This window comes from Lycorma delicatula, chromosome 2, assembly GCF_047948215.1.
Source record: "Lycorma delicatula isolate Av1 chromosome 2, ASM4794821v1, whole genome shotgun sequence".
NCBI lineage: Eukaryota > Metazoa > Arthropoda > Insecta > Hemiptera > Fulgoridae > Lycorma > Lycorma delicatula.
Genome location: NC_134456.1, coordinates 57,996,593 through 58,023,216, shown reverse-complemented (window position 1 = coordinate 58,023,216; position 26,624 = coordinate 57,996,593). Strand labels below are relative to the sequence as shown.

Genomic DNA, 26,624 nt, shown 5'->3' with positions numbered 1-26,624 from the left:
AAAACTTTTATCACTACTAAAACATTGAATATGTAATTTGTTTAATCTATGACCTAGCGAAATTGACTGTAAAATCGTTACGTTACTACAAAAATAATTATATACTAATGAAAGTAAATACAGTTTTAAATTATTTTATTATTCATTGCAGTTTATATACTTTTTAAAATTATTTGTTACAAAGTGTACTTGATATTGTAACAATAAATGACTTGCTTATAGAGCTATGTCTATTCTAATCATGAAATCATTTATTTGGCCTGATATGTCCAATCTGAGAGTTTTTCCTAGTGGAAAACTATGAATTAATGTTATTTTTTTTTAAATTTTAATGCTGGAAATCAAAATTTTAATCTGATATGTTAGCTCAATCTGTATGAAAAATAGAATAAACTACAAGCTTATAATTAAGTCTTTTTAATAAAATTAAGGTAATAATTCAGTTGAGGTGCCCACCCTCGGCACCTATTTTCGTCGGAAAATAGAAAATTAGTAAAAATTTACATAGTGATACAAATAACATAACACAATTAAAATCGAAAAAAATACTAATAATTTGTGAAATAAAATAGATAATAAAATCATAGTGAAACATTATATTTAAAGATATAAACATGAAAATAAATAATATAATCTAACCAAATTTAACCCACGCTCGCTTCGCTCGCTAACCTTGACTAATCAACAGAATGTTTAATTGATTGTGAAAATGTTTAATTGGTAAATGATTATTTAAGTAATAAATAATTAGGTTAGGTTCAGCTTTTGATGATTGCAGTTGCGTTTTTCTTGCTCCGAGTATTCATGGTTATTATTTCAGTTTTCGTTAATATTTCTGTTACTTTTTCGTTTTGTTGTTCGTTTTTAGTAGTTCTGTTGCGTTTTTGTTCGAGTTTTTGTTTTTTTTTTATTTGTATCGCTATGTAAATTTTTACTAATTTTCTATTTTCCGACACCCAAAATACATCATTAAATTAATAAATATTAATTTTGAATGAATTTGATATGTTTTTGTGATTTCGGGGTGAGGCACCTCAACTAAATAATTACCAAAATTAATTCTAATTTTTTAATAATCTTTGTATAATTATCATTTTTTCATAAGATTTTTTTTTTCTTTATTATCTAGTTTGTCCATAAAGTAGCCAAAGATATATTTCAGAATGAAATTTGATATAAAGATAATTTGAGCATTTTATTTAAGATCTTCAAAGCAAAAATCCAGTATGGTTTGATTTTGTTGCAGACTAAATAAATTTACACTAAATCCTGCAAAGTAAAAATAAATTAAACATATTGAATGAAAATAATAGGCACACAAAAAAATAACTTATATCAGGAAAATGTAATAATCAGATTCACACTAGATAAGCTCTCTGTATATGTTTTTATAATGTATTATTTTAGCAATAAAATAAATTCTACGGGATTATATGTAAATAAGAACAAAATTAATGGAAATTAAGTCACTATCAATAAAATAAAAATGTCTTACCACTAAAGAATTAACATGTAAAGTAGCTTGCTAACAGTTTTTTTTTTTTTTTTTTTTTAATTTGCTAAAAGAAACAATTTTTGTTATGGAAAAAAGTTCAATCAGCTCTCTTTGAACTTTTTTCTTGAAAAAATATTTAAAAAATATTTAGACCTTATATTTGGGTAACATTTAACAAATATTGAAAAAGCTGATGATTATAAATTTCTCAATTTCTGGTTTTACTGCACTATTATGAACAGTATTAAAACTGCACATATTTTTAATAGATATGATGTGATGTATGTGGTAGTAGCATCTTAAAAAACTATTGTGTGAAATGAAGCAAGGATGAAATGCCAGTAGTGAGAGGCGTGTTTACTGAACTAGTACTTTCACTATTGCCGTTAAGTGAACTAGTATTGTCCTGTGAATCAGTGATTAAAATCTACTAGCATAAAAGTGGCTAAATCACTGTGGGAGTCTTAGTTATAAAACATTGTGAATATAAATATTTTTAATTTTATTCCTCAGATGATCCCAGTCCCCCAACTGCAGAAAGTAAAGAAAAGCCCACTGAAGTTAAAAATGAAGCACCTTCCAAAGCACCTACAAACAGTCGACCTGTCAGTCCTTTGTCTGTGAATAAAACCACGTTAGCTGTAAGTTTTGCTGTAAGTTTTTCATTTTTTATTTGTAATAAATGGTTTATCATGTAATGACAAATAAATACAATTTTTAACTCCTGTAAACCAAGATCAAAATATAGTGGCGGGAAATATTCGAATACCAGTGTGTACAATCTTGTTAAGAACAAACTGACAGAAGGACACAAACGAGTATATAATATGAAGGAATACTATATGGAGGAGTATTGGATCCCAGTGCACCACTGTTCTGTGTAAGTGTAACTTAAAATTCAGTCTGTTTTCTTTCTTGCACATTTATACTACACATATCTGGGATAATGATCGATGATTTTGCTCTTGCCAGACTGAACTTCAAGTGGTTAACTAGAAAACTACTTGTTCAATGATATTCTGAACAATTTTGTTAATTTTATGTTAAATATTTTTTAATTTAATTTAATTTAAAAAATAGGCATTTTTTTATCTCGCATGTATTTAGATCATTTTGTGGCCATCCTCACTGACAAACTGTACATTGTATTCTGGGGGTCAGCTGATATTATTTTTAGCTTTTTTTCGATTAGAAATACCACACAAAGATCATGTCTTATAAAATACAAAGGTGTTGAATTATGCTTTTTTATTTTAGTATGTAATTTGTTTAATATATTCTATTATGTTCTTGAGGTTATTATGTGTATGCGTCCATGCATATGTAGAACATCAAGTTATCATAAATACTGGTAGATTTGTTATATTTTTATGTGGTGTTTGGCAAATGTTGAGTCGGTAGGTATGAAGTAGTTTTAAATGTTTGTTGTATCTTTGTTTTCATTCCATTATTTAAGATAGAACCTTCTGTATAGGTAGTATATTTAAATACCTATTGTACTGTGTTTGACTTGGCAATGAATTTGTTCTGGTTTTGTTCAGGAATATTTTAACAAGTAGTTTTTAAATTTGAAAAAATGTTTAAACTTAGACAATTTATATACTTTAAAATTGTTCTCTGAGTACATAATACTTAAATTTGTATAAGTGAAATAAAAATCAAGAAATCTCTGGCTTATGATTCTAAAGTTTGTAGTTATGTGAAGTGAGGTGGTTTGAGCTGTCTGCCATTTCTGACTTTATATATAATTTTAAATTGTTTTAGTTACATTGGTATTTTGATGGTGTAATCAAGAAAAATTTTTATGCGTTTTGTTTAAGATGTGTCCAGGGTTTATGTTACATGAACCACTTAAGTTAATACATTAATGAATAATTTGGTATACCACTAACATAATATTTGCTCAATTAAAGTAATTACTCTTATCATCCAAAATTGATAAAATGGATGAGTAACTGCTTTAAGGAATGGAATATTGCCAAAAGTAATATTTCAGGTGTGCATGCCAACGTCAGAGTATTAAGGATGAAGATATTGAAAATATGTATAATAACATTGTGGAGTTATTAGAAAAATGAACAGAATAATTATGGGGGACTGAAATGGAGTGGTAGTGGGTGAAGGCGAAAATGGAAAGACAGTGGGCAAGTTTGGATTGAGAACACAAAATGAAAGAAAAAGAGCCTGGTTGAATTTTGCCAAGAGAAGGATTTATTCATAACTTAAAATCTTAAACAAGAAGATAATTTGGACAAGACCAACAGATGGGTCTTGCATTCGGATAGATCATTCATTGAAAATAGATATAGGAAGTGATCATATTCTGTAAATTCCTTTTACTCAAGGTAAAAGGGAAAATGAACCAGCAGAGTAAATGTAGTCAAGGATAAAATCATCTATGAGAGATCATCTTTAAGAAGACACTCGGATATTACAAGGAATGATAAAAGCATTGGAAGTAGGGATGAAAGAATGAGATTAAAATAAATGAGTAAAACAAAAATTTAAATTGTAAATGAAAGAAAGACAGATATTGTAACAGCAGAAAGAAAAATTGAACAAGTAAAAAATTCAGATATCTTGGAACAGAACTAAGTAAAGACTGAAAGAGTAAAGAAGAGATTAAGACTAGAATTGCAATGACAAAGGAAGTCTTTTTTAGAAAGAAAACTGATTCTGCAGCAACATGGATCTGAACCTGAGGAAGATATAGGTAAAATGTATACTTTTTACTTTTTTACTTTCTTGAGTATACTTTTGTACAAAAGTGAAACATGGACACTGGAAAAAAAGGAAAAACATAAAATTGAGACTTTTGAGATGCGAGGAAATAGTAAGTAGAAGTGCTAAGAAGAATAAAAGAAAATAGAACAATACTGGCGACTATCAGAAGGAGAAAAAGAAACTTGATTGGACATATAGTAGGAGAAAAGGAATAATACAGTTCTTGATGGCTCCATTGAATGTGAAAAAAGAGAAGATGGAAGAAGCTGAAGTTAATAAATTACATAAGGGGTAGTGAAGGTTATGATGAGATGAAAAGAAAAGCATGGAACAGAAACAGATGGAGACAACAGTTTACAGTTTAGTCAATTTACAGTTTAGAGATAAAACATCTATCCCATGATCAAAAAAATAGGCTTATGATAATGAAATAGCAAAATTTACATATAAACTAAAAAAGATATTTTAATCCCAACCCAACAAAGGGATGTTAATGTGTATAATAGTAAACATCATAAAAATCTACTAACACTACATGAATAGACTCAATCCTAGTACACCTTTCACTTTTCTTCTCAATTTCAAATAAATCTTTCAAGAGCAACAACATATAGCGGATGCCCAACTGGAAAAATGTATCACCATCACCTGCTTAATGAGGCTGTTGGAGTAACTGGAAACAAGTTAAAACTTTTAAAAATATATTAAAATAATTTGTATTAGTTTTCCCTTAAAACTTGAAGTTTTGCATATTTTTCACTAGTGACTGTCAAAAAGAAAATCATCACAAATTTAAAAGTAATTTGACTGCAGTCATTGAGAAATATAAAAAGAAACTGGATTGGATATGTGTTGCAGAAAGAGACAGTTTGTTAAAGGTTGTTGTAGAAGGTACAGAGAATGGTAAGAGAGAGAGAGAGAGAGAGAAAGAGAGAGAGAGAGAGAGAGAGAGAGAGAGAGAGAGAGAGAGAGAGAGAGAGAGAGAGAGAGAGAGAGAGAGAGAGAGAAAGACAAATTATTGAAACTGCTTGATATGATATTAAGTTAGAAAAAGTTATGTTTTTAGAAAAAAGTTAGCTGATAGAAAAGAATATACTACAGCCAGATTAAAGGGATGTTAACATAAATTGTATCTGTCTATATTAGACATCTTTTGATTTTCAGCACTTAGTCAATTTTTCTCACTTATTGTTTCATGATTAAACAAAAAAAATTAACAATATTTCTCAATTTTCTGCTTAAAATCATTTTATTAAAATTTCTTTTAAATTTTGTCCCAGAGCTAAACTTTAATAAAAAAATTTTAATTGAAATCAAAATTTTTATTTAAAGTGAAGTGAAAAAAGTGCTTAGATGAAAGCAGTAAAGAAACACTTTTAAACCTAATTAGAAAACATCAAAAGGTTAAAACATAAAAGAACATAAGAAAAAATCTGTAACATATTTCTTTGTTAAAACTAAGCAGAAGCAAGAGAAAGAATTTACAAACATATAAAGTAAGAAGCAAAAAATAAATTGAAAGTAAAATATAACAAGTTATCTATAAAACTAAAACGAAAACAAACCTAATTTAAGAAACTGCAAAGTAAAATAAATGGTTGAACCACAACATTAGCGATGGGAAGGGATAAATGGGATAAGTTAGAGGGCCCTCATCCCAAAAAAAAGTAATCCCAAAAGTATTTAAAGTAATACTCATGTTAAACAGAAACTCTTGGTACTGAATTAATATATTATGTCAATTTATTTAAACTTGAAAAAGAAATACACTGATTCTTCAATAACATTTTCAAAATCATTTATTATAAATACTTTACATGTAAGTAGTTAAATTTGTTATAGTATTACATGAACATTGTATTTATTAAAAAGTAATATTCTACTAATGGACACAATTTCACTGTAGACACTGTGTAAGTACAGAAGACACTGTACAGAATTCAAATACTGCTGAGAAAGAAAATGCTATGGATTGTTCTGTATTAGGAGATATTAAGAAAATATAAAAAGCCAACTTCGAAACTTGTGGTTTTAAATTTTCAATGTAGTAGAAAATCTTTGTAACTGCTTATGACAAATAATTACATAACAGTTCTAGTAGCAAGTTATGGTGTAGCCCCTTCTGTCATTTAAATTTACTTAGGTCTAATACTTTCAAAGAGACCTTGCACTGCAAAGGTGAAGTCTTCTCTCATGAAAAGTTGTTCTGTCAGTCAACTGAAATTTTATCAACAAGTCTTGAAACTCAAAATTTGTTTCATTACTGAAAAATCATTAAATATAGTAAATAATTTGTTTTTAATTTTAGTTTCCAGTTTTTGTTTTATAGAGGTTAGTGTATATTTTAATGTTTTTAGTATTGTGTTTTTGTTAACTCATATGTAAATATATTTTTAAAGTATTTAAAATTATTTTTCACTTATAACAATAAGTAGTTCACATATTGCCACCTAAATTGTCCTTTAATATTTACAACTCCAATAGCAATCAAAACCAAATTTAATTATATGTTAAATTTTCACAAGTTTAAAAAATAAAGCAATTACATCTAAACTAAAGACACCATGGTGGATCCACCTCACTAAGATAAATAAGAATGAATAAGTTTAGAAATTAATTTTAAACTGTATGATTACTCAGCAAATGTTTCAACCGTTTATGATTTAGTTATATAAATATCCCTTCAAAATTTATCTGCCAAATGTAGGAGATGTGTATTACATACTAGCAATAAATGTCCATCTGAGAGGTTGGTGAGTTGAGGTTAACTCTGTTTGATGTTACATCTAGTTTGAAAAATATTGTAAACCTACAGTATAAATTTAAAGCAGAAGAAAAATAACATTTTATAGAAAGCATTGAATAGCTTAAATTATTTTAGTACTCTTATTTTTATTCCATAAGATAAATCTCAAAAAAGTTAACATGGAAAAAGTATGAAATATGTAAATTTATTAATGTTAAAATTAATATTGAAAGATGTTCAAAAAAAGTAAAAAATGTAAATATTAAAAAAATATTAAAAAAAGACAATATTAAAAAAAGTAAATGTGCAATGAAGAATTAATACTACAAAACATAAAACTAATTTTCAGATAATTAGGGTAATTCACAGTATTATTCAAATTAAAGCTGAGAATTCATTATCAGGTTTTACATCCGGTTAGGAAAATATTTAATACCTTCTTGTTAGATTGGTTTTTTCATCATTTAAACATTTTTAGTGAATATTTAGATAAATGTTAAATGAACTAAAAAATAAAATAAGAAAACAAATTGAGGGATGTGATACACAATTATAACAAAGAATGTCTGGTCTGTTTTATTACTCATTTAGGTAAACCATTCATTAATATTTTGACAAAGTATGTCTTGAATTCTAAATCTTATTTTTAATGAATCAAAATAATAATAATAATAAACTACTCAAAAATTGTCATATAAAAAATGATTTAATAGGTAGACAATTATTTTTTTTAAATATAGAAATGAAATTGTGAAAATGGATAATTGAGATCACATTCAAAGATACATTGTAAATTATAATCAAATCAGTGGGAAGTAATAAAGAAGAATGAATTTTTAAAGAAGAAATAATTTATAAGAAATAACTATAAATAATTTTTATTAAAACTGTTTAATGCTGAAAATTATAATCAGTGCACATTAGCATTTCAATTAAACTAGAGTTGAAAGTAAAAATTTTGATAATAATTGTTCTCGATAAATGAAAAAGCTAAAAAAAACTCAATTGTTACTGTGCCCATGAGTAGTTTGATAAATTCTGTATAAGTTGCAGCAAATACTGACAATTTTAAATACTGTTAATTTTGTTGTAATAATTTTATAAAGAACTAATAACCTATATGACCAAATTACTTCCATGTTCTATGATATAATTACATTATATCTGTAGATTAATGTACCATTGTACATAATGTAAACCATTATATGAGAATACAAGATTCTTGGTTGCACCAAAAAATGAGAATATTTTTATAAACAATAAATTACATACATTCTTTAGGGAATACATTTTTTACAAGGATATACATTTTTACAAAAGTCTGTAATGTCTAATGATTATATTACTGAATTTCAATGATTAAATTTTCACCTAATGAATAAGAAATAGTTATTTCTTCTTATTAAGCTACATTGTGTATCATTTTTTTTAAATTACATAAGATATATATAATACTTTGGTCTTTTTTATATTTCAGAAAAAACTTAAAAGATCTGCTACCACAATAACGCCAGACTCAAAGGATGTGTCTTCTGGAAGACCCGTCTCTGTTCAAGAAACTCTTCTGAGCATGTCAAATGAGGTCAAATTTATTTATTTGCAACATATGTGCACTAGATTATTATAGTGTGATTAATAAAATGTTTAAAAATGGGTAATAATATATTCTTTGGGATAAGACTTTTTTCCCTGAAAAGGAGCATATGAGAACTCAAAGAATACATTCTAAGCATGTGTTAATGATGAATTTAAAAACTGTGAAACAACTTGCACAAGTATCTGAATGTGTGTAACATTCCTGATCCCTTTAAATATTACTTAAATATATCAATAATTCTCTGATTATTCTACTCTGAATTCAATAATTCTCAAAGTTTAAAATAACTTCTCGAAGTTATAAAACAACTTTATTAAAATGATAATTTTCTTATCTGATTACACATTTATGTAATGGATCCTGTGATATATTATTTTTTCTAAAAAGTGACATTAGTTAGAAAAACACTGAGAATCAGTGTTTTGAATTTCAGTTATCAAGTATAAACATATCAGAACAGTTAAGTTCGAACTTTTGTACAAACGGACAGATGCTTCATTGTAGTGGGAGTTGACTACAACCTGCCTCAACGTATCTAAAACTATGTGCAGTGGCAGGATTTTTAATTGTGGATAAAGTTAACAGTATTGACACCCATTGTCATCAGAAGTTTTCTATTGTTATTATAACATAATTTTCCAAATTAATTGTAATTTGTTATAATTTTGAATGGCATGTATATATAACTAACATTAACTGTTATTTGTTGCAGACACATGTGCATTATTAGTTAAATTTACATACACCCAAGCTTAGAAATGACAGACTTAAAATTAAACCACTAATTGTTTAAGAATTATGAAAGATAGTGAATTATGAAAGATAGAAAATATTATAAATTGAATTACTTTTAACAAAATAAAACAGATTAAATATTATTTTTAAATGTGGATATCCTTTACATGTTTTTAATCATGCTAAAAATTGTTGTTGTAGACTCAAAATGATACAACACCATTAATTGAAGTGAAAAAACCACCTGTAGTAGATTGGGGAAAAACTTCATCAGATACAGAGAAATCTACACTTCCTCAAAAATCTCCTGAAGAAGTTACAAAAGTTAGTAGCCAAACTGCTCATGTTACTGAAAAATCAAGAAAATCCTTATCTAGAGATTGTTCTACCAGTAGTAGTACAAGAACATTAAGATCCCAAATACCAATATTTAGTGAGTATTAATATTTCTTAATATTTTCTTTATAATTTTCTGGTAGACTGTGGCATGCAATATGATGCATAATAAAGAAAAAAGCAAAATCACTTGTTTTTTTTAATATTTGTAAGTCATGTTACTCTTACCACTCTAAACACCTTTTTCAAGTTTAGAATTTAGCCAGCGTTATTTTTTATGCCATTCTTATACTCAGATGGATCCTTAAATTTAAAACATGGTTAATGTCTTCTGCTCTTGAACAATTGAACTCTATTTTCAGTTGTAGGGATTAAAAACTTAAAATATATTAAATAAATGAATTCATTATTTAACCTTCTTGATGCTAACATCCTGAAAATCTTCTTTACTTAACTGCTGGTATCCTGAAAATCTGATGTCAGCAGACTAGGCATAAAGTACTAGCATCCAGTTTTCAGGATGTTTCCAAAAATTGTTTTCTAAAAGAGAGAAATCGTGTGTTTTACTACTATAGGCATTTCACTTGCGTGTGTAGATAGTGTGTACAGGCCGGTTCAATAATTAGTAGAGCTCTCCCACAATCGGTGAGTGGTTGTGTTAATAATAATTCAATGTTTTAAACTGAAAAACCTACAGTTAATTATTATCTTATTAATAATACTTATTTTATAATATGCCTAATTATCTTATTTTATAGGGAAATGTTGTAGAATTGTGTGTTATACTATAAGTATTTGGTCCAATGCAGTTCTGAAATATCTCTTGATATAACTTCTATAAAAATTATTTACAAATATCGTAGCACCAGACAAATATAACATTCCTCTACTCCACTTACAGCTTCAGCGCTAATATCTGGATCTCTGTCATAAAAACCGTTGTCATCAGTATCACTTTCGTTATTTTCATCTAAACATATTACAAAAGATTTCACTGTGTTTACTAAAATACCTAGTTTAACATGAAAGTTATGTTGGGTTTCCAGCTCAGTTTTTTACATCACCCCACATCAGTTCAATAGGATTTAGTTGAGGGTGGTAAGGGAGGCAGCCTTAAAACATTTTGGTGTTTTTCTTTTAAAATCTTTGTCAATGGCATATTTCTTGCAGTGCTTTTTGTTTTCCTTGATAACATTATACAACTGCGCTTCAAGGCAATTTGAGATTAAAACTGAAGCTTTAGGTAGTTTATTTTGAGTAATTATAAGGAGTAATTATTTATTTATAAGGAGTAATTTATTTTGAACCCATTTAGAGAAGTTAGCGTAGTTCATAACACGGTGGTCCCATCATTCCACATGCATTCAAAATCTCTTTTACTACCATGTTTTTTCAAACATTCTGCCATATTAAATTTTCCAACCCACATTTTTTTGCAAATGATTGCTATGGATGTACATTTTATCTATAAAAACTATTTGTCAATTAGTTTTTTTCTAAATTCAGAATTTTTTTTTAAATACGTATATCTTTGGTACCGAATATCAAACCTTTCAACCAATACGGAGTTAGTAGATTATTCTAGTCCATTTATAAACCATATCACAATCCAATGAAATGATCGGCTTTGACCATGAAACCTCATCATCATCATCCTACAGTTTTTTTGAGTATTTTATTAACAGAAGATAAACATTTTTTTGAAATGTAGAAGTGGTTGATTGTATTGTAGATAACATGGATATTAAAACCATTACCTGTGACTGTTTTCGGTTGTTGAGAAATTCTCCTTGGTGTTTAAAAAGACACTGATGAACCTGCTGCATTTTTTTTAAATTCATTTTTAGACCTAAGAGAGAGAGAGAGAGAGAGAGAGAAATATTAGAGATAAATATTCAAGATACCAGTCTCTGGCTGCACTAACACTTCTATAATTTTCTTAGGATCAAATATAATATATCATTTTATAATATAATATATAATTTTCTTAGGGTTATAAAGTCACCATCTTTCTGTTTCCTCTTTCATAAACTTTACATTAACCACAATTTCACTATGATTGACAATGGAGTAGTTTAGTTCCCCCAATTTTTTTTAAATTTCACTTTCCGCGAGTAAACTATTCAAATATAATATCACAAAAATATTAATGAAAAAAAAAAAAACTAAAAATGGACATATAAACTTCTGTTATAACTTTACTCAAATAGTATACAGTGGAAAGGTGAACAAATGTTTGCAACTCACTGATGCTGACAGTTGTACAGAACAAATTGAACTGATTCAAAAGATTTGCAATATGTGATTTTAATATGCTTATATTTGAAAAAATGGGAATAGGAAACATTTCAATGATGACTAATCATTTCTAAGTCTTTGTTATCAAGCAAATTTTAGTTTAAGAAAGACCTAAATGGCCATATCAATATCTTCTGAGTACTGCGCAGCTGAAAGCAATGGAAAACTACAGCTGTTTTCTTCCAAGAAAATGTAGCTCTCTGTATTTTCATGTAACAAAGATGGAGGTGCCTTCCTTGGTAAAATATTTCAGAAGTAAACTAGTCCCCTATTTGGATCTCTGAGTGTGGACTGCTGGGGAAGGGGTTACCAGAAAATTAAAAAATTACATTCTAAGAGTCTGACTGTGGAATGTTGGTCTAAAAAAGGTTGGTAGGTAAGAAAATTTATAGAAGATAATGGGTAGGTTAATGTAATGTAGTAGGAATTAGCAAGTTTCAGTGGGCAGAAGAAAACGACTTTTGGTCTGGTGATTTTAGAATAATTAACTCAGCGTCAAATAAAGGGCAGGCAGGAGTAGGTTTTGTAATGAACAAGAAGATAGGGAAGGGAGTATATTTCTAAAAGCTTAGCGATAGTCATTATAATCAGGATAAAATCAAAACCTAAGCCAACAATTGTTAATGTCTATATGTCTACAAGTGCGGCCATGATGATGATGATGATGATGAGGTAGTGTGTATACAATGAAATTGATGAAGCAATTAAACTCATAAGAGGGGATGAAAATTTAATAATAGTTGAAGATTGGAATGTAAGCATCAGAAAATGCAAGGAAGAAAATATTGTGGATGAATACAGGTGGGTAAAAGAAGAGGGGACTGACTTATTTAGTTTTGATTGAAACACTACTTAGTTATTATTTATTATCACACCCAGTTTAAAAACCATAATAAAAGAATATACACATGGAAAAAGCTGGGTGATACTGCAAGGTATCAGGTAGATATATCATGGTTAAGCAAAGATTAAGAAATCAACTCGTTGACTGCAAAACATATCCAGGAGCAGAAATTGATAGCAACCATAATTTAGTGACAATGAAATGTAAATTGGGGTTTAGAAAGCTGAAGAAAAGGTGTCAGATGAATCTGTAGAATTTAGAGAAGCTTGAGGAAGAGGAGGTAAAGAAGATTTTTGAGGATGACATCACTAGAGGTCTAAGTAAAAAAGATAAGGTAGAAAATATAGAAGAAGAATGGGAGAATGTTATAAAGAAAATGTTTAAATCTGCAGAAATGAACTTTAGGCAGAACAAAGAAAACTGGTGGAAAACCTTGGATATTAGGGGAAATATTGCAGCTAATGGATGAGCATAGAAAGTATGAGTACTAGTGTTGAAGAAGATAAAAGGACCTATTGACAATCAAGAAATACTATAAACAGGAAGTGCAAATTAGCGGAAGAAGGGTAGATGAAGTGTTCAGAGGTGGAATGAGAAATGATCATTGGTAAAATAGACAGAGCATACAGGAAAGTAAGGAGAATTTTGTGATACATAAGTTAAAATCTAATGTATTATTACAAAAAAGGGGAAGTTCCCCCTTTCATCAGACTTCAAAAAGAGTGTTGTCATGATACCAAAGAAAGCAGGAGCAGATAAACGTGAAGAATACAGAAGAGTTAGCTTAGCTACTCATGCATCAAAAATTTTAACCAGAATTCTGTACAGAAGTGAGAGGAGAGTGGAAGAATTGTTAGAAGAGCAATTTGGTTTCAGGAAAAGTATAGGGACAAGGGAGGCAATTTTAATGCTCAGATTAATTGTAAAAGGAAGATTAAAGAAAAGCAAACCAACATACATGGCATTTATAGACAGAAAAGGCATTTGATAATGTAAACTGGAATAAAATGTTCAGCATTTTAAAAATTTAGAGTTCAAGTGTAGAGATAGAACAATCACTTCATTTACAGGAACCAAACTGCAACAGTAATAATCGAAGAGCATAAGAAAGAAGCAGTAGGATAGGGAATAGGTGTTCCCTATCCCTGTTACTTTACTAATCTTTACATAGAAGTAGCAGTTAATGATGAATGATGTTAAAGAATCTATGCTTGATTTTTTAAACTTAACATATCTTCAAAATTTATATCTTCATTCTAGCATCACAAGAGATTTTTCAAATAATGAAACTCCAGCACTATTTTTGTCAATTACCTAAAGTCTTTGATAAGTTTTTTGCATATGGTAGAAAAAATAATTTCAAAAGGTAATTGATTACAGAAGGATGTACATCATTTTTCTGTCCAGATATGACTTGATTTACGCCTTGCTGTCCTAGATAAAAAATAAGTTTCTTGTACCTATTACACCTGCCTAAGAAACAATAAAATTTACTAAAGCTAAATTGCAAACTCATTAATAATGCATTGACTCTTAAATCGCAACATATATTCCAACTATGCTTATGATACTAACATTTTTCCAAGTGAATTTTAATATTTTATGTCTTCATAGTTAGTTGGACAAGCTAATTGAATGGAAGGAAATTTAGTTCCACTGTGTGAAAGGATAGCCTTTGGAGTAGTTTCCTAACAACTAATGAACAGTCTCCACACTGCTGTATAATAAAGTATAGATCCATTTCAGTGCAAATACTATTGCAATATTCAATTATTTGCTTCAGAGTAGAAATTTCAAAATGCTTCCTGGTGGTTATAAAGAGATTCCAGCCTTTCAATCTAAAACCTAAAAGCTTGGCCTTTTTTTTGGAAAATCCAAATCCTGAACAAGATCATTTAATTTGCCTTGAGTTATCAGATAAGGTTCATAGGAAGGTACTTGCTTTAAAAGTAGTACCACTTTACTCCTCACTTTGAACTTTGGTAGTTACCTCATCTACAGATTAAACTTCTACAGTTAGTACAAAATGCAGTTCTGGTAATTCTCAAAGAGTTACTATCCCTACACAGCACATGACAAATTTCAGTACTGGATGTTTAGATTTACTATTTGTTCCTCTTACTTTTTTAATACACTAGTAACAATTTGATGAATGATCTTGCGATCATAACATGGGTATAGACTGCACAGCTGCTCATGTGTGTATATATATATATATATATATATACATATATATAATATATGTGTGTGTGTGTGTGTGTGTGTGTGTGTGTGTGTGTGTGTGTACACATTTGTTTTTAAAGATTCAAATAGTTCAACATATTGACCACTGGACCACTGAAACTTAACCACCAAAACACAGTAAATACATGAGTAACCTTACCAAACACCAATATTTAATTTTTGTGGAATCCTACACCATCAGTTGGTATTCATTTCTACAATTACATCAAAATAATTTTAATTATTGTAAGGTTACTTTTATCTGTTGTATGAAGTATGAAAAAATCAAAATCAAAATTGTTAAAAAAGAAAATAATTTTTTTTTTCTATTTGTATCCATTTTTAATATTTTCATAATTTCTATTAGAATTCAATTGTATATTTCACATCACAGAAGCCTAATTTCTTTTTAATTTTACAGGGGTTATGATAGACTGACGTATTCCCCCTAGGAAATTATCTGATTTTCCAATGATAAACAATTAAACAAAAATAACTTGGACAAAGTATTTAATAAAAATAAAATACTGATGAGATGTATCATTCATGTGACATAATGTAATGTTTGGTACCTGATGTTTTACAGTATTTTTATCACCCTGCATTGTGGTTGCTGCTGGCAATATGAAGCCAGAGCAATATGTATAAACATAGTACTGATTAGATGATGTATTTAAATTTTGTGTATGATTTTACAAAATTGTTTAGTTTATTGGCTGAATTAGTCTGTAACCCTGCAAACAACATTTCAATTCAAAGTTGTCTGGAATTGAATCTTAACTCCTCCTTTCTTTATTTTTATTTTATGCAATATATTAATTATAGTTTTATAAAAATCTTAAATGAACTTACATGAACATTTGAATAAAGAATAATCAAGAATTTTGAATCCTAATTTTTTATAACTATTAGTGTCAGTAACTTGTATTAATTTTTTAGGATTTAATTTTAATTTATCAATCCTTAATTTAACATCATCTTAAAGGTATAAATCTGACATTCTAATATTAGAATGGCAGAGTAGCACAGGAAAACTAGTTCGAAGCAAGTCTGTACTTTCACAATATTTTTAACAAAATAAAAAGTAAGACAAATACAAGATTATAGATGCAGTCCATAGTGTTATGAATTATCATTTTTATATGAGAACTGATTCTTTAATTAGAGAAATGAAAAGTCATGAACAGGGAATTGTGTTAAATAATAACAAAGAATAACAATTTATGGTATAAATATGGGAGAAAGGTGGTAGGACAAGGTTATCAGTTTGTTAGATGATACAAAGGAAATTGTGAGTGGATACACTTGAGAAAGATAACTTTAAGATGAGTAATAAAAGTAATGAAAATAAATCCATATTAATGAGACAGATTTATAATATGAGGTATATGGGGGAAGATAGAAGTGATGAATAGAAACAGATTGAAGTAATGAAGGATTGAAGGAATGAAAAAAAGCATTCCCTAAGAGTAAGGGATAAAATCAAGCATATCAGAGATAAATAAATTAAGATAGTGAAATTTTGATAAGGAATGGTGAGCTTTTTTTACTACATAGGAAAAGATAAATGAATTAAACCAGTAATCAAAATACTGAAAATGCAAAACTGAAATTTTTTTTAGATTTGCATGAGAAGTAAATAACAGATAATGATAGATCGAAAAGATTGTGCAAGATGGAAAGGAACATGAAAAGCATTTTTAGGAGAAAGGCCAAATTAATCCTGGAAAAAACAGAAATATGTTATCTGATAGAAAAAAATTTGATATAGGAAATGAAAAGCAGTAATTATAGTTGAGCATGAAGGGTAGTAAATAGTAAACAAGGGAAGATCAGACTAAAAAACTAATAGAACTATTAATAGGATCAAACTTGTTACCTGGGGAAAGAGTAAAAAAACTAGAGAAAAAATTTGTGAGAAAATTTGAACTGACAGTTATGAAGTACAGATTGTTTTATAAATGTCAACGTGGTGAATCAGCTTTCTTCAAGGAAGTGTTATTTGTACAGATTTTCAAAAATAACATGGTAACCTGTAGGGAAACATAGATGGAGAGTAAAAATCATTCAATTGTATGCACTAACAAACAAAATACAGAAGAGGAAGTAGAAATATTTTATTACTTTGTACAAAATATGGTAGAGGAAGATATATAATTACTCAATAATACAAATGTAAGAGGGAGTAATTGAGAGGAGATGGTTGTATAGTAGTTTTAGTTTGGATGAAAGTGAGGAATGTGTTTATTTTTCTTCAAACACCTTCTTTCAAAAAAAAAGTAAATAAAATGAGAGGAGTAGGTCTAGATGGAAAAACTTAATGAAATAAAGTGCACAATGACTGATAAGGAAATTGAGGATGTCTATATGGAAGACATAATTAACATAGTAATTGACAATTGGGCGTTCAGAGCAAATGTTAAAGCCACAGAATAATACTTTGGAAACTGTGTGGGAATAGAGAATATAGAATTGACTGGCTAATATTTGAAAAGATGTCAAAGAAGGCAAAATAGAAGTCATCAAAGAAGGTAGTTGAAGGCAAAAAGGTTAGTAATTGCTACCAAGGAAATAGATTTTAGGTGCAAGTTCTACAAGGAATTATTCGATGGACTAATAGTGAGGATGTTTGACTAATTCTCAAATGTTTGAATATAATTTAGTTAGGAAGTATAGAATCTCATAAGAATGATGAATGAAAAAATTGAAGGATTAGATTGTATGATTAATGAATAGTTAAAAGTAGGTAGGGAGTAGCTGAAGGATGAACTGTGGTGGGTATTTAACTTCTGTGTAGAACAAAAAAATATTATATTAATAGTGCAATCCAATCTGATATTGCCATATTATTCTACTATCAGTTAAGTATAAGTTTTATGGCTGTTATTACAAATTGAATTAATAATGGAGTTTGAATCTCACTTCTCTAGTAGATCAGGTGGCTTTCAGAAATTTCTGTATAATCAATGCAATTTTTGTGTTGCAGAAGGTAATATCTGTTTACATTGTCTAATATTTCTTGATTTTTAATAAGATATTTGATAGTATCTTTATAATCAATATTGAACTAACAAATAAGGAGTTTTAGGATAAGAGAGAGAATAAACCATTAATGGACCATGTAAAATACAGAATTGTTAAAAGTAGGAATTAAGTTTGTAATGTGTCCGAATCTATTGATATTAAAACAGAAGCTTAGAGAGAGGATATTCTGTCAGCAAAATTGTTTAAATCTAAAGGAGGTTTTTAAGAACTAAAATGGAGAAAGGTTAAACAGGATGAAGTTGATTGACTCTTAATGGGAGATAGAGGAAATTAACAACACAACATGCTGAATGATCTTGCCAGAGAGACTGAAAAATTACAGTTGAACTTGAATTTAAATAATCATAGTATATGAGAATAAATGATTATAAAGAAAAAAATAATAGTAAAAAAATGAATTGAAGATTTAGATCAACTAGTAACACAGGAATGGAGAATAACAAAAGAAAATAAGTATGAGTATATGTGAGTTGGGAGTTGTTATATCTGTGAGTTGTTATAAAAATTAACAGGAAATTGTCAGAATAAAAGTTGGAATAGAAGAAAAAATAAAGGTGCAGAATAGTGGTGTGAGACTGGTCTATTTATCCAGTTGAAACTGTATTCTAAAACAACCCAATAAAAAACAAATAAAAGTAAAAGAAATCTGATGTTAATACTTACCGTACGAAAACGAGAAGTGTTTACATGAACAAAAGATGTTTGCTTTCCTACAAAGTGCATTAAAACAAAAAATGCGTTATATTAAAGATATAAATAAAATAAAGCCAGTAGTATGTTATACTGACAATAAAGGTATATATATATTTCTCGAATTCACCGTCAAATTGAAAATTTGAGAAATTACGATTTCTTAAGTTTTTAATATAGAATCAGCTACCCAACATCGCATTTTATGTCATCAGTGTATTGCATGTTCTGCGATACTGTTGTGAATAGTTGCTGTGTGTGTGTGTGTCTGTGTGTGTGTGTTCTGCAGCAACTGCTGCTGCTGCAGAACATCAAAGACGTTTTCCTAACCGCAGAGTTCCAAATCTTAAAATAGAGAAACTATTCCATACGCTACGAGAAATTGGTACACTTTAAGTAGCATTAGTACTACTGCGACCATTCTGCACATCATTATTTAATTATTCAACTCGCTTCAGATATTAGTACACGACGCCTTTCCCGACGGTTCGGAGGTCTCCAGTCTATGGTGTGGAGGATACTTGCATCAAGCTGCATCGTTACCATAATCAACGAATATAAAATCTTTAACCACGAGATCCTCCTCCTAGTTTGCGATATTGCAACTGTTGATTACAAGTTACAAGGCTGTTTACTCGTGATGGTATTATAATAACCTTAACAACGAACACACTTCGAGAGAAGTCAGTCTACACACAATAGTAATTTCAAACACCGATCAACGCGTGGTACGGTCTAATTTACGATTAGCTACTAATTAGATCATTCGTTCTCCCAGGACATCTAAATTCCGAAATTTACTTGGGGGATTCCTCAGGAACAATTACCTCTGCTATTTGATGTTTCACTAGCATCAAGATATCGCTGTACTTTCAGTACAGTGGTGTCGCCTACCCACTTCTCACGTGACGTTCGACGTAGTTAAATGAGCAATTTCCAGAGCGATGGGTCGCGGCGGGTCACACACCTGGCCACCTATGCGTGTGGGGGATGGATGAAAAATTGTGTAAACAGAAAATTCATACGCGTGAGAGTTGGTTGCTCGGATTAAAGATACAGCCGCACAAAACAAGGAAAGTAGTGCAGAATTGCGGAGAGTAATGCTAGCAATCCAAAGTGCAGCCAAATGTATCGAAGTAGGACAGATTCTTGAAAAATTATCACTTATAATTAACAGTTATCGATTGTTTTTGTTAACTTAAATTTCTGTAGTTAACATTTCAAAGTTTTCATACGATAAATGTTAGTAATAAGATCAGATTTCTTGAATTTGTATTTGTTTTTTATTGGGCTATTTTACATAAATTTTTTCAGAACTTAATTCTTTAAAAGTTTTGATGATAAATTTTTTACGCATTTAATAGCCATTTGAAAACGTTTTGTGTTATAAACGGAAAAAACAAATCTTTCTGTTTTGTCTGGAATGAAAACTACTCGGATATGGTACTGAAACCTATATTATTCAATTTGTCAGGTAAGAAAAAACCATTTCAGTTTACCTAATTTGGGTTTCTAGAATTAAAGTATGGTTTTATTTCACTCTTTACTCAGGAATTAGGGCGAAATCTTTCGCTAGCCGTAACTCGATAACGTAGCATTTCCGGACGCATATTTATATGAAATTTTCAATTGCTTTCGCTAGTAAAATGAGCTCAAAAAGGGGTTATAACACTATGTGAATCACTCTGCGCATGAAATTTCAGAATTGTTAAACAAACAAAAAATACTTCTCAAATAATAACATCTCTTGTTAAAGATTAATATAGGCCGGTGCATTTTAAAGCAATCTCATGTATATTTATTTATTCAGCGATGCATTTAATTTATGTAATTACCTAAGTTATAGATTTGTCCAAATTTATTAAGCACAAAAAAATCAGATATTTTATAGCAATTTTTTGTCAAAATTATACAGCTTTTTTGTTCACCATACTATAATTCAGATTCTGCCAAAAAAATATTTTAAGAAATTATTATTTTGTGCATATTTTTTTTTTCATAATTGTCAAATATGAAGATACAGAAATAAGGAAATAGTAAATCACAGGAAAAGAAAAGCAGGAAAGTTTTTTTTATTATATTTTTTTAAATTAGTTTTCAAATGTACTGCAGAAAAAGTATATAAAATTCAAACTCCCCATGGGATCAAAAAACCTTCAAACCAAAAATTCAGGAGCTGCTAATTATTTTATATTTGCCTCAAAATGGAGAACTGTTAATGTAAATTTTCTTCCTCAGAATTACTGCCAGATAACTTTACAAAAGGTATATAAGAAAATTAATTATCTCCTCTTTATACTGATACTAACTAATCAGTATAAAGACTTAACTAATCAGTAACTATTACTAATCAGGTAGAAACATTATTTGAAGTAATATTATTTATTTAGTTTGTGTAATAGTATATTCTACAGCTCATTAATTACTACTACTCATTATTTAACATTAAATATCACCGATTAATATTTTCAATTTGTTTTATAGCGCGACTAAAAACTCCATCAAAGTTAGGTACTAATGTGACAGATAGAGATGAAAAGAAAACTGAAAGACTGTATTCTACACATACAAAAATACCTAAATCTAGTACTTTGCGACCATTAGCAGCATCAGCAGTAAGTCATTCTAGAAAAAGCACTCCCAGTAGGTCACATGGTAGCTCACTGTCCAGCAGAGCTATTTCTCCAGCATCTGTAGCACCCATATCTACAGCTACTAGTTTTCAGTCTAAATCACCATCTGCTAGTAACACTCCGACTTGCCTCAATAATTCAGACAATGAGAAAGAGGTAAATTATTTGTTGCATGTTTTAATTTTATAATTAAAATGATATATGTATGATTCTGTAGTTTCATTAATCAGTTCAGTAACACTAGCCAACTTAAAAAATATGACAAAATTATAAAATATTTTGTGCATATTATGCACAAAATATATATTTTATATATATATGGAGCTGTTACTCCATCTTCAGGGATTTTCTAAAAGATATTAATTTAAATTCAAATCAAAAATCGTTTTTAAATTGAACTGTTATGTTCAAAATAGCTTGTCGTCAAGAATAAAATTAATTTGTCATGTTTGTGACTATTATAATAGTCGCAAAAATGACGTTACTGTCTTATTGACGTAGTCGCAAACATCTTACAAACATGATGTTACTTACTTAAATTATTTACAAACATGAAATATGAATTAATTTTATTCTTGACGACTGATTATGATGAACATAACAGTTTAATTTAAAAATGATTATAGATTTGAATTTAAATTAACATCTTTTAGAAAATCCCTGAAGATAGAGCAACAGCTCTGAAAGTACCAGTATTTACACTTAAATGTTGGTAAGTGGAAATTTAATTTATAAAATTGTATTAATACCAGCAGTACCAAATGCTTAGTAAATTAACTATATAAACTTTAAAAAAAATCTTATATAAAAATCGTTTAGTTTTCTATTTTGCTGTGCCCAGTGACTGTTATCACTCTGTTAAAAAAAAAATAAACATTATTTTTTTAATCTTTTTTTATTAATTTTACAGATTATTGGTCCTTATCCCTCCCCCCAGTACTGCCCTCCCCTTCCCTATTGACACAACTTTTCCCAGCGGTGTTTCTACTTTGCAAAGCAGTCTCCTGGATAGCTTCATTTGAAATTGCCTTTAAGGTCAGTGACAAATTTGCTTTAATGTCCTCAAGTCTTAAAACTGCATCCTTTCACTGATTTTAATTTCGGAAATAAGAAAAAATAGCAAGAAGCCAGGTTTGGTGAGTAGGAAAATTGAGGAAGTGTTCGTCATCTGATTTTTGGCACAAAACTGACGAATTGACAAAGCTTGAGTGTACGGGTGCATTTTCATAGTGAAGAACCATCAGTGTTGTCTCACCACAAGTCTCTTTTTGCAGATTTTTCATGAAACAGTTGTAAAATGCCTTTATAGTACATAAGGTTCACTGTTTTCAACTTGAGGCAAGAATTCAAAACGCACAATTCCATTAAAATCAAAAAACAGAGATCATCACTTGACATTGGATCAAGAAAGATGTGTACTTTCGTGAGGTATGGAGATCCTTTGCCAATCTACTGTGATGATTGAACTTCTGTCTCAGTGTCATAGCTATAAACCCAGCTTTCATCTCCCGTTATGATCCTTTGCACAAATGTTTCATTGTCATTGGCTTGTTCAAGAATTTGCTGACAAACATCCACTCAATGTTCTTTCTGCTGTCTGTCATCAAACGAGGAACAAACTTTGCTGCAACTCCATGCATGTTCAGTTTTTCAGTCAAATTGTCATGACTGATCCAATTGAGATACTAAACTCATCTGCAATTTCTCTGATAGTCTTATCTGCAATTTCTCTGATAGTCTTATCTGCAATTTACACGCACCAGATCATTGATTTTCTGAATGTGGGTGTCAAGAAGTCCTTCCTGATTGAGGGTCATCTTCATTCAGTTGACTGTCAATCACTTTTATATCGTGAAAACTTCTAAATCTCATATGCTTGTTTCAAAAGTTGAAACGCTTCTGTGAAAGTTTTTCTCCCAGTTTCACGCAAAATTTTAGTGCTCTGAAAATCGTACATTAAAAAATCGCTACTAACAACAATAAAACAAAAACTAAATGAGATATCAATAGAACACGTTACAGTGAAGGTGATGAGGAACACAATGCCTGCCAATCGCACATTACTAAATATCTCTGTTGGTGCATAATTAAAAAGTTCTGTTCTTGTATATTAATCTAATTAAGTAAAATAATAGAACCTAATGTTTTATTAGGTACTCTTCAGAAGAATTAGACAGAGATTCATATTATTTAGAATCACAATGATCATAATTCTTCTAAAAATATAACGACTGATGATAAATTTCAAATTACTGCTTTTCTCTTACAATCATGTTGTTTCAGTGATAACAAAGACAAGTAAATATAATTTTTTTATGATTAATTTTCACTGAGTACAACAAATTTGACTTATGATTAGCTGGTTAAAGAAATAATAATGTAGAAAAAAAATTGAATAGAGCAAATTTGACTTTGAGCAATTAACTAGTTAAAAAAATAATGAAGAAATAAAATTGAAAAATTAATCTTTTTGTTATCTACTGAAATTAAAAATATTTCCCAAAAACTGGAAAATGACTAAGTAAATATATTAACTCTAAAAAATATCTATCCTAAGTATCATTCTCTTTTCTCTCATCCAAAAATTTGATTAATTACACCCCCTCTATGTAGTACTGCCTCTATACATATACTTGCCTCTTGTAAATCTCTTCTCTCCTTAACAATGGTTAGGGAGAGATTTATTCATAAATTTGATAATACGTTTATAGGTTTATTCCTCAGTTTTCTCTTAATTTTTCCATGCACTGTTTTAAAGTACTATATTTTTTCAACTTTTCTTTGTATCAACAAAGATATGTTTCTATCATTTTTAAAAAGATGTTCACAGTCACTTAAAGATGCTTAGTGAAATATTTTAAAAGCAAAGATCTTGTTGCATTTTCCTTATCTAATTAATATCACAAGCCTGCAAAATTTGGATTATGGAATATTTTTTAATTTTTGGTAATTGATTCCTAGTATTTTTTAGCGCTGAATGCAAAAATAACCTTCATTTTTTCTATCATATCAGGATTTTTCACAAATAGCAAATTTCGAAATTGGTAAAGTTGAAAAATTGCAAAAATGTGATACTGTAAAATAGACATAACTTTTTTTTTTATAATCAATGTAATAAATTCACTTTTTTTGCTTATACTGTGCATTCTTATAGCTAAACAGTTAGTGGTCTGAAGCAGAGGGCGAGTTGAAGATGAGACTACGGGAGAGTTGGCTCTCCATTGCATAGTGAATGCATGGAGTCCGAGAGGTTGTGACAAGATGTAATATGTTTATTGGCAGCTATCAGCGCCACTCATGCACCATACAATTACTCCCAGTGCTGTTTCAACCATCAGCATACATCAATTTTTTTTTTCCATCTTCCATGATCAATTACGTTTTTGTCAGTGGAAAATATATTTTTCAGAATTGCTTGGTTTGAGGCTAAAAGAGAAGAACCTGCTAGCAGCTGGCTCCTCATTTTCTTGGTTCAGGTACAGAGAAAAGTATTTTCTTCATATTTTTCCGAAAGAGCAAAATGCACTGATATATGACTTTTGACTCTATTTAACATTCTGTACGAAAATACCATTCAGAGACTGTATTGTGGTGTTGTCCTTCACAATCGGAATATCAATATCCATTGCACATTCTGTCCATTTATAAGACTGTTATGATAATTTGGAATTCGTTTTCAATAAAATTAAATACGATAATCATAAGTGGATTACGTGTGGCAATCTCAAAATAATATCAATGTTCCTAGGACAGCAAGGAGGATACGCAAAGTTTCCTTGTTTCTTTTTTGTGAATGGATAGCAGAGACAGAGAAACATTGAAGGAATGATTGGCCAAAATAAGCTTCGTTAGAATCTCAAACAAAAATGTGCTCCGAAAAACTCTCATAGATCTGAATAAAGTTCTCTCCGTCCACCTCTGCATATTAAGTTAGGCTTGTTGAAGCAATTTGTCAAAGTCTTACCAAAAGATGATAGAAATGTTGTAAACACATCTGTGACAAATTTTCAGTCTTAATAACTGCCAAACTACAAGAGGGTGTCTTACTGGTCCTGACATTAGAAAACTTTTCAAAATTGTAATTTTGAGAAACAAACTGAAGTTGCAGAAAAACAATCTTGGAAAGCAGAACAAGCTGCAAAAGTATAAAAATTTAGGCATATTTTTCAAGGTTCACTTCCTTGAAAAGGAATTCACATGTGGACTATTTTCCTGGAAACCTGGGTGCGATTTGCAAAGACATTCCTAGAAATTTGGGTGTGATTAGTCAAGATATGAGTGAAAGATTTCATCAGGACATGAAAGAAATGGAAAAGAGGTATCAAGGAAAATGGACTACACTTTGATCTTAGCCAAGAGGCTGAGAAGCGATAAGGAAAATTGACTACGATAATGGCAGACTATTGCTAGATGTACGCCGAGATGAACCCTATAGAGAACATAGAAAGAAAAGCGTGAAGCAAAGTACAAGCTGTCCAAACTTTGACACATTGAATTGTAAGTATTTTACATTTTAGTCTTTTAGGGTGGGTGAAGAGGGGGAGTGGTTTCCAAAGGCATGTTGTATCTCAAAAACATTAATTAAATAAATAATTAAAAAATGCACTATAATAGAAATTAGGCTTATTTTATAGCATTTTTCATTAGAAATAAGAGGTAAATGAACCCCTGCCCTCCTCTTCAGACAACTCGACTAGCTATAAAGAATATAAGCCAAAAAAGTGAATATATTGTATAATTATTTTTTTTTAAATGTATATATTTTATTACACATTTTTGCAATTTTTGAACATTTTACAAATTTTGAAATTTGTGATAGAAAAATTGGTTATTTTTGGATTCAGTGCTAAAAAATACTCAATTATCAAAAACTAAACCACAACCATCACAGACTTATGTATTCTCCTAATTACTTTCCCTTCTTTATCCTTCTCCTACTATGGCATCCAATCATTACTAGCAAATCACCTCTTTTACACCAATTTTTTCATCATTAGATCATCTATTTCTTCATACATTCTGCTGAAAAAATTGATGTATGAACCTGCATTATTGTTTTACTCTTGGCTAAAATATTAAATAATAATCTCGTCATGCTACTTGTAATTGCCCAATTTTTTTATCCCTGCACTTAACTTACTTTTGTAGTAATTATGCTATGATCCCCTGACCGAATAAACATTTGATCAAGAAATGGATAGGTTACAACTTTTCTTCTTTTTTTCTGTTAGCCTCCAGAACCTTTGAAGTAAGGGATA

General features: G+C 29.5%; 1 protein-coding gene across 1 annotated transcript in view; it reads left to right on the top strand.

The window, feature by feature from the left end:
• The window catches only part of LOC142318827 (uncharacterized), a 105,576-nt gene that overhangs the window by 14,327 nt on the left and 64,625 nt on the right, over window positions 1-26,624 (top strand). The window contains exons 2-5 of the mRNA XM_075355349.1: window positions 2,009-2,136; window positions 8,443-8,547; window positions 9,499-9,730; window positions 21,218-21,522. Coding sequence (XP_075211464.1) covers window positions 8,536-8,547; window positions 9,499-9,730; window positions 21,218-21,522 — 549 coding nt within the window. The 5' untranslated portion in view covers window positions 2,009-2,136; window positions 8,443-8,535. The remainder of the gene's footprint in view (window positions 1-2,008; window positions 2,137-8,442; window positions 8,548-9,498; window positions 9,731-21,217; window positions 21,523-26,624) is intronic.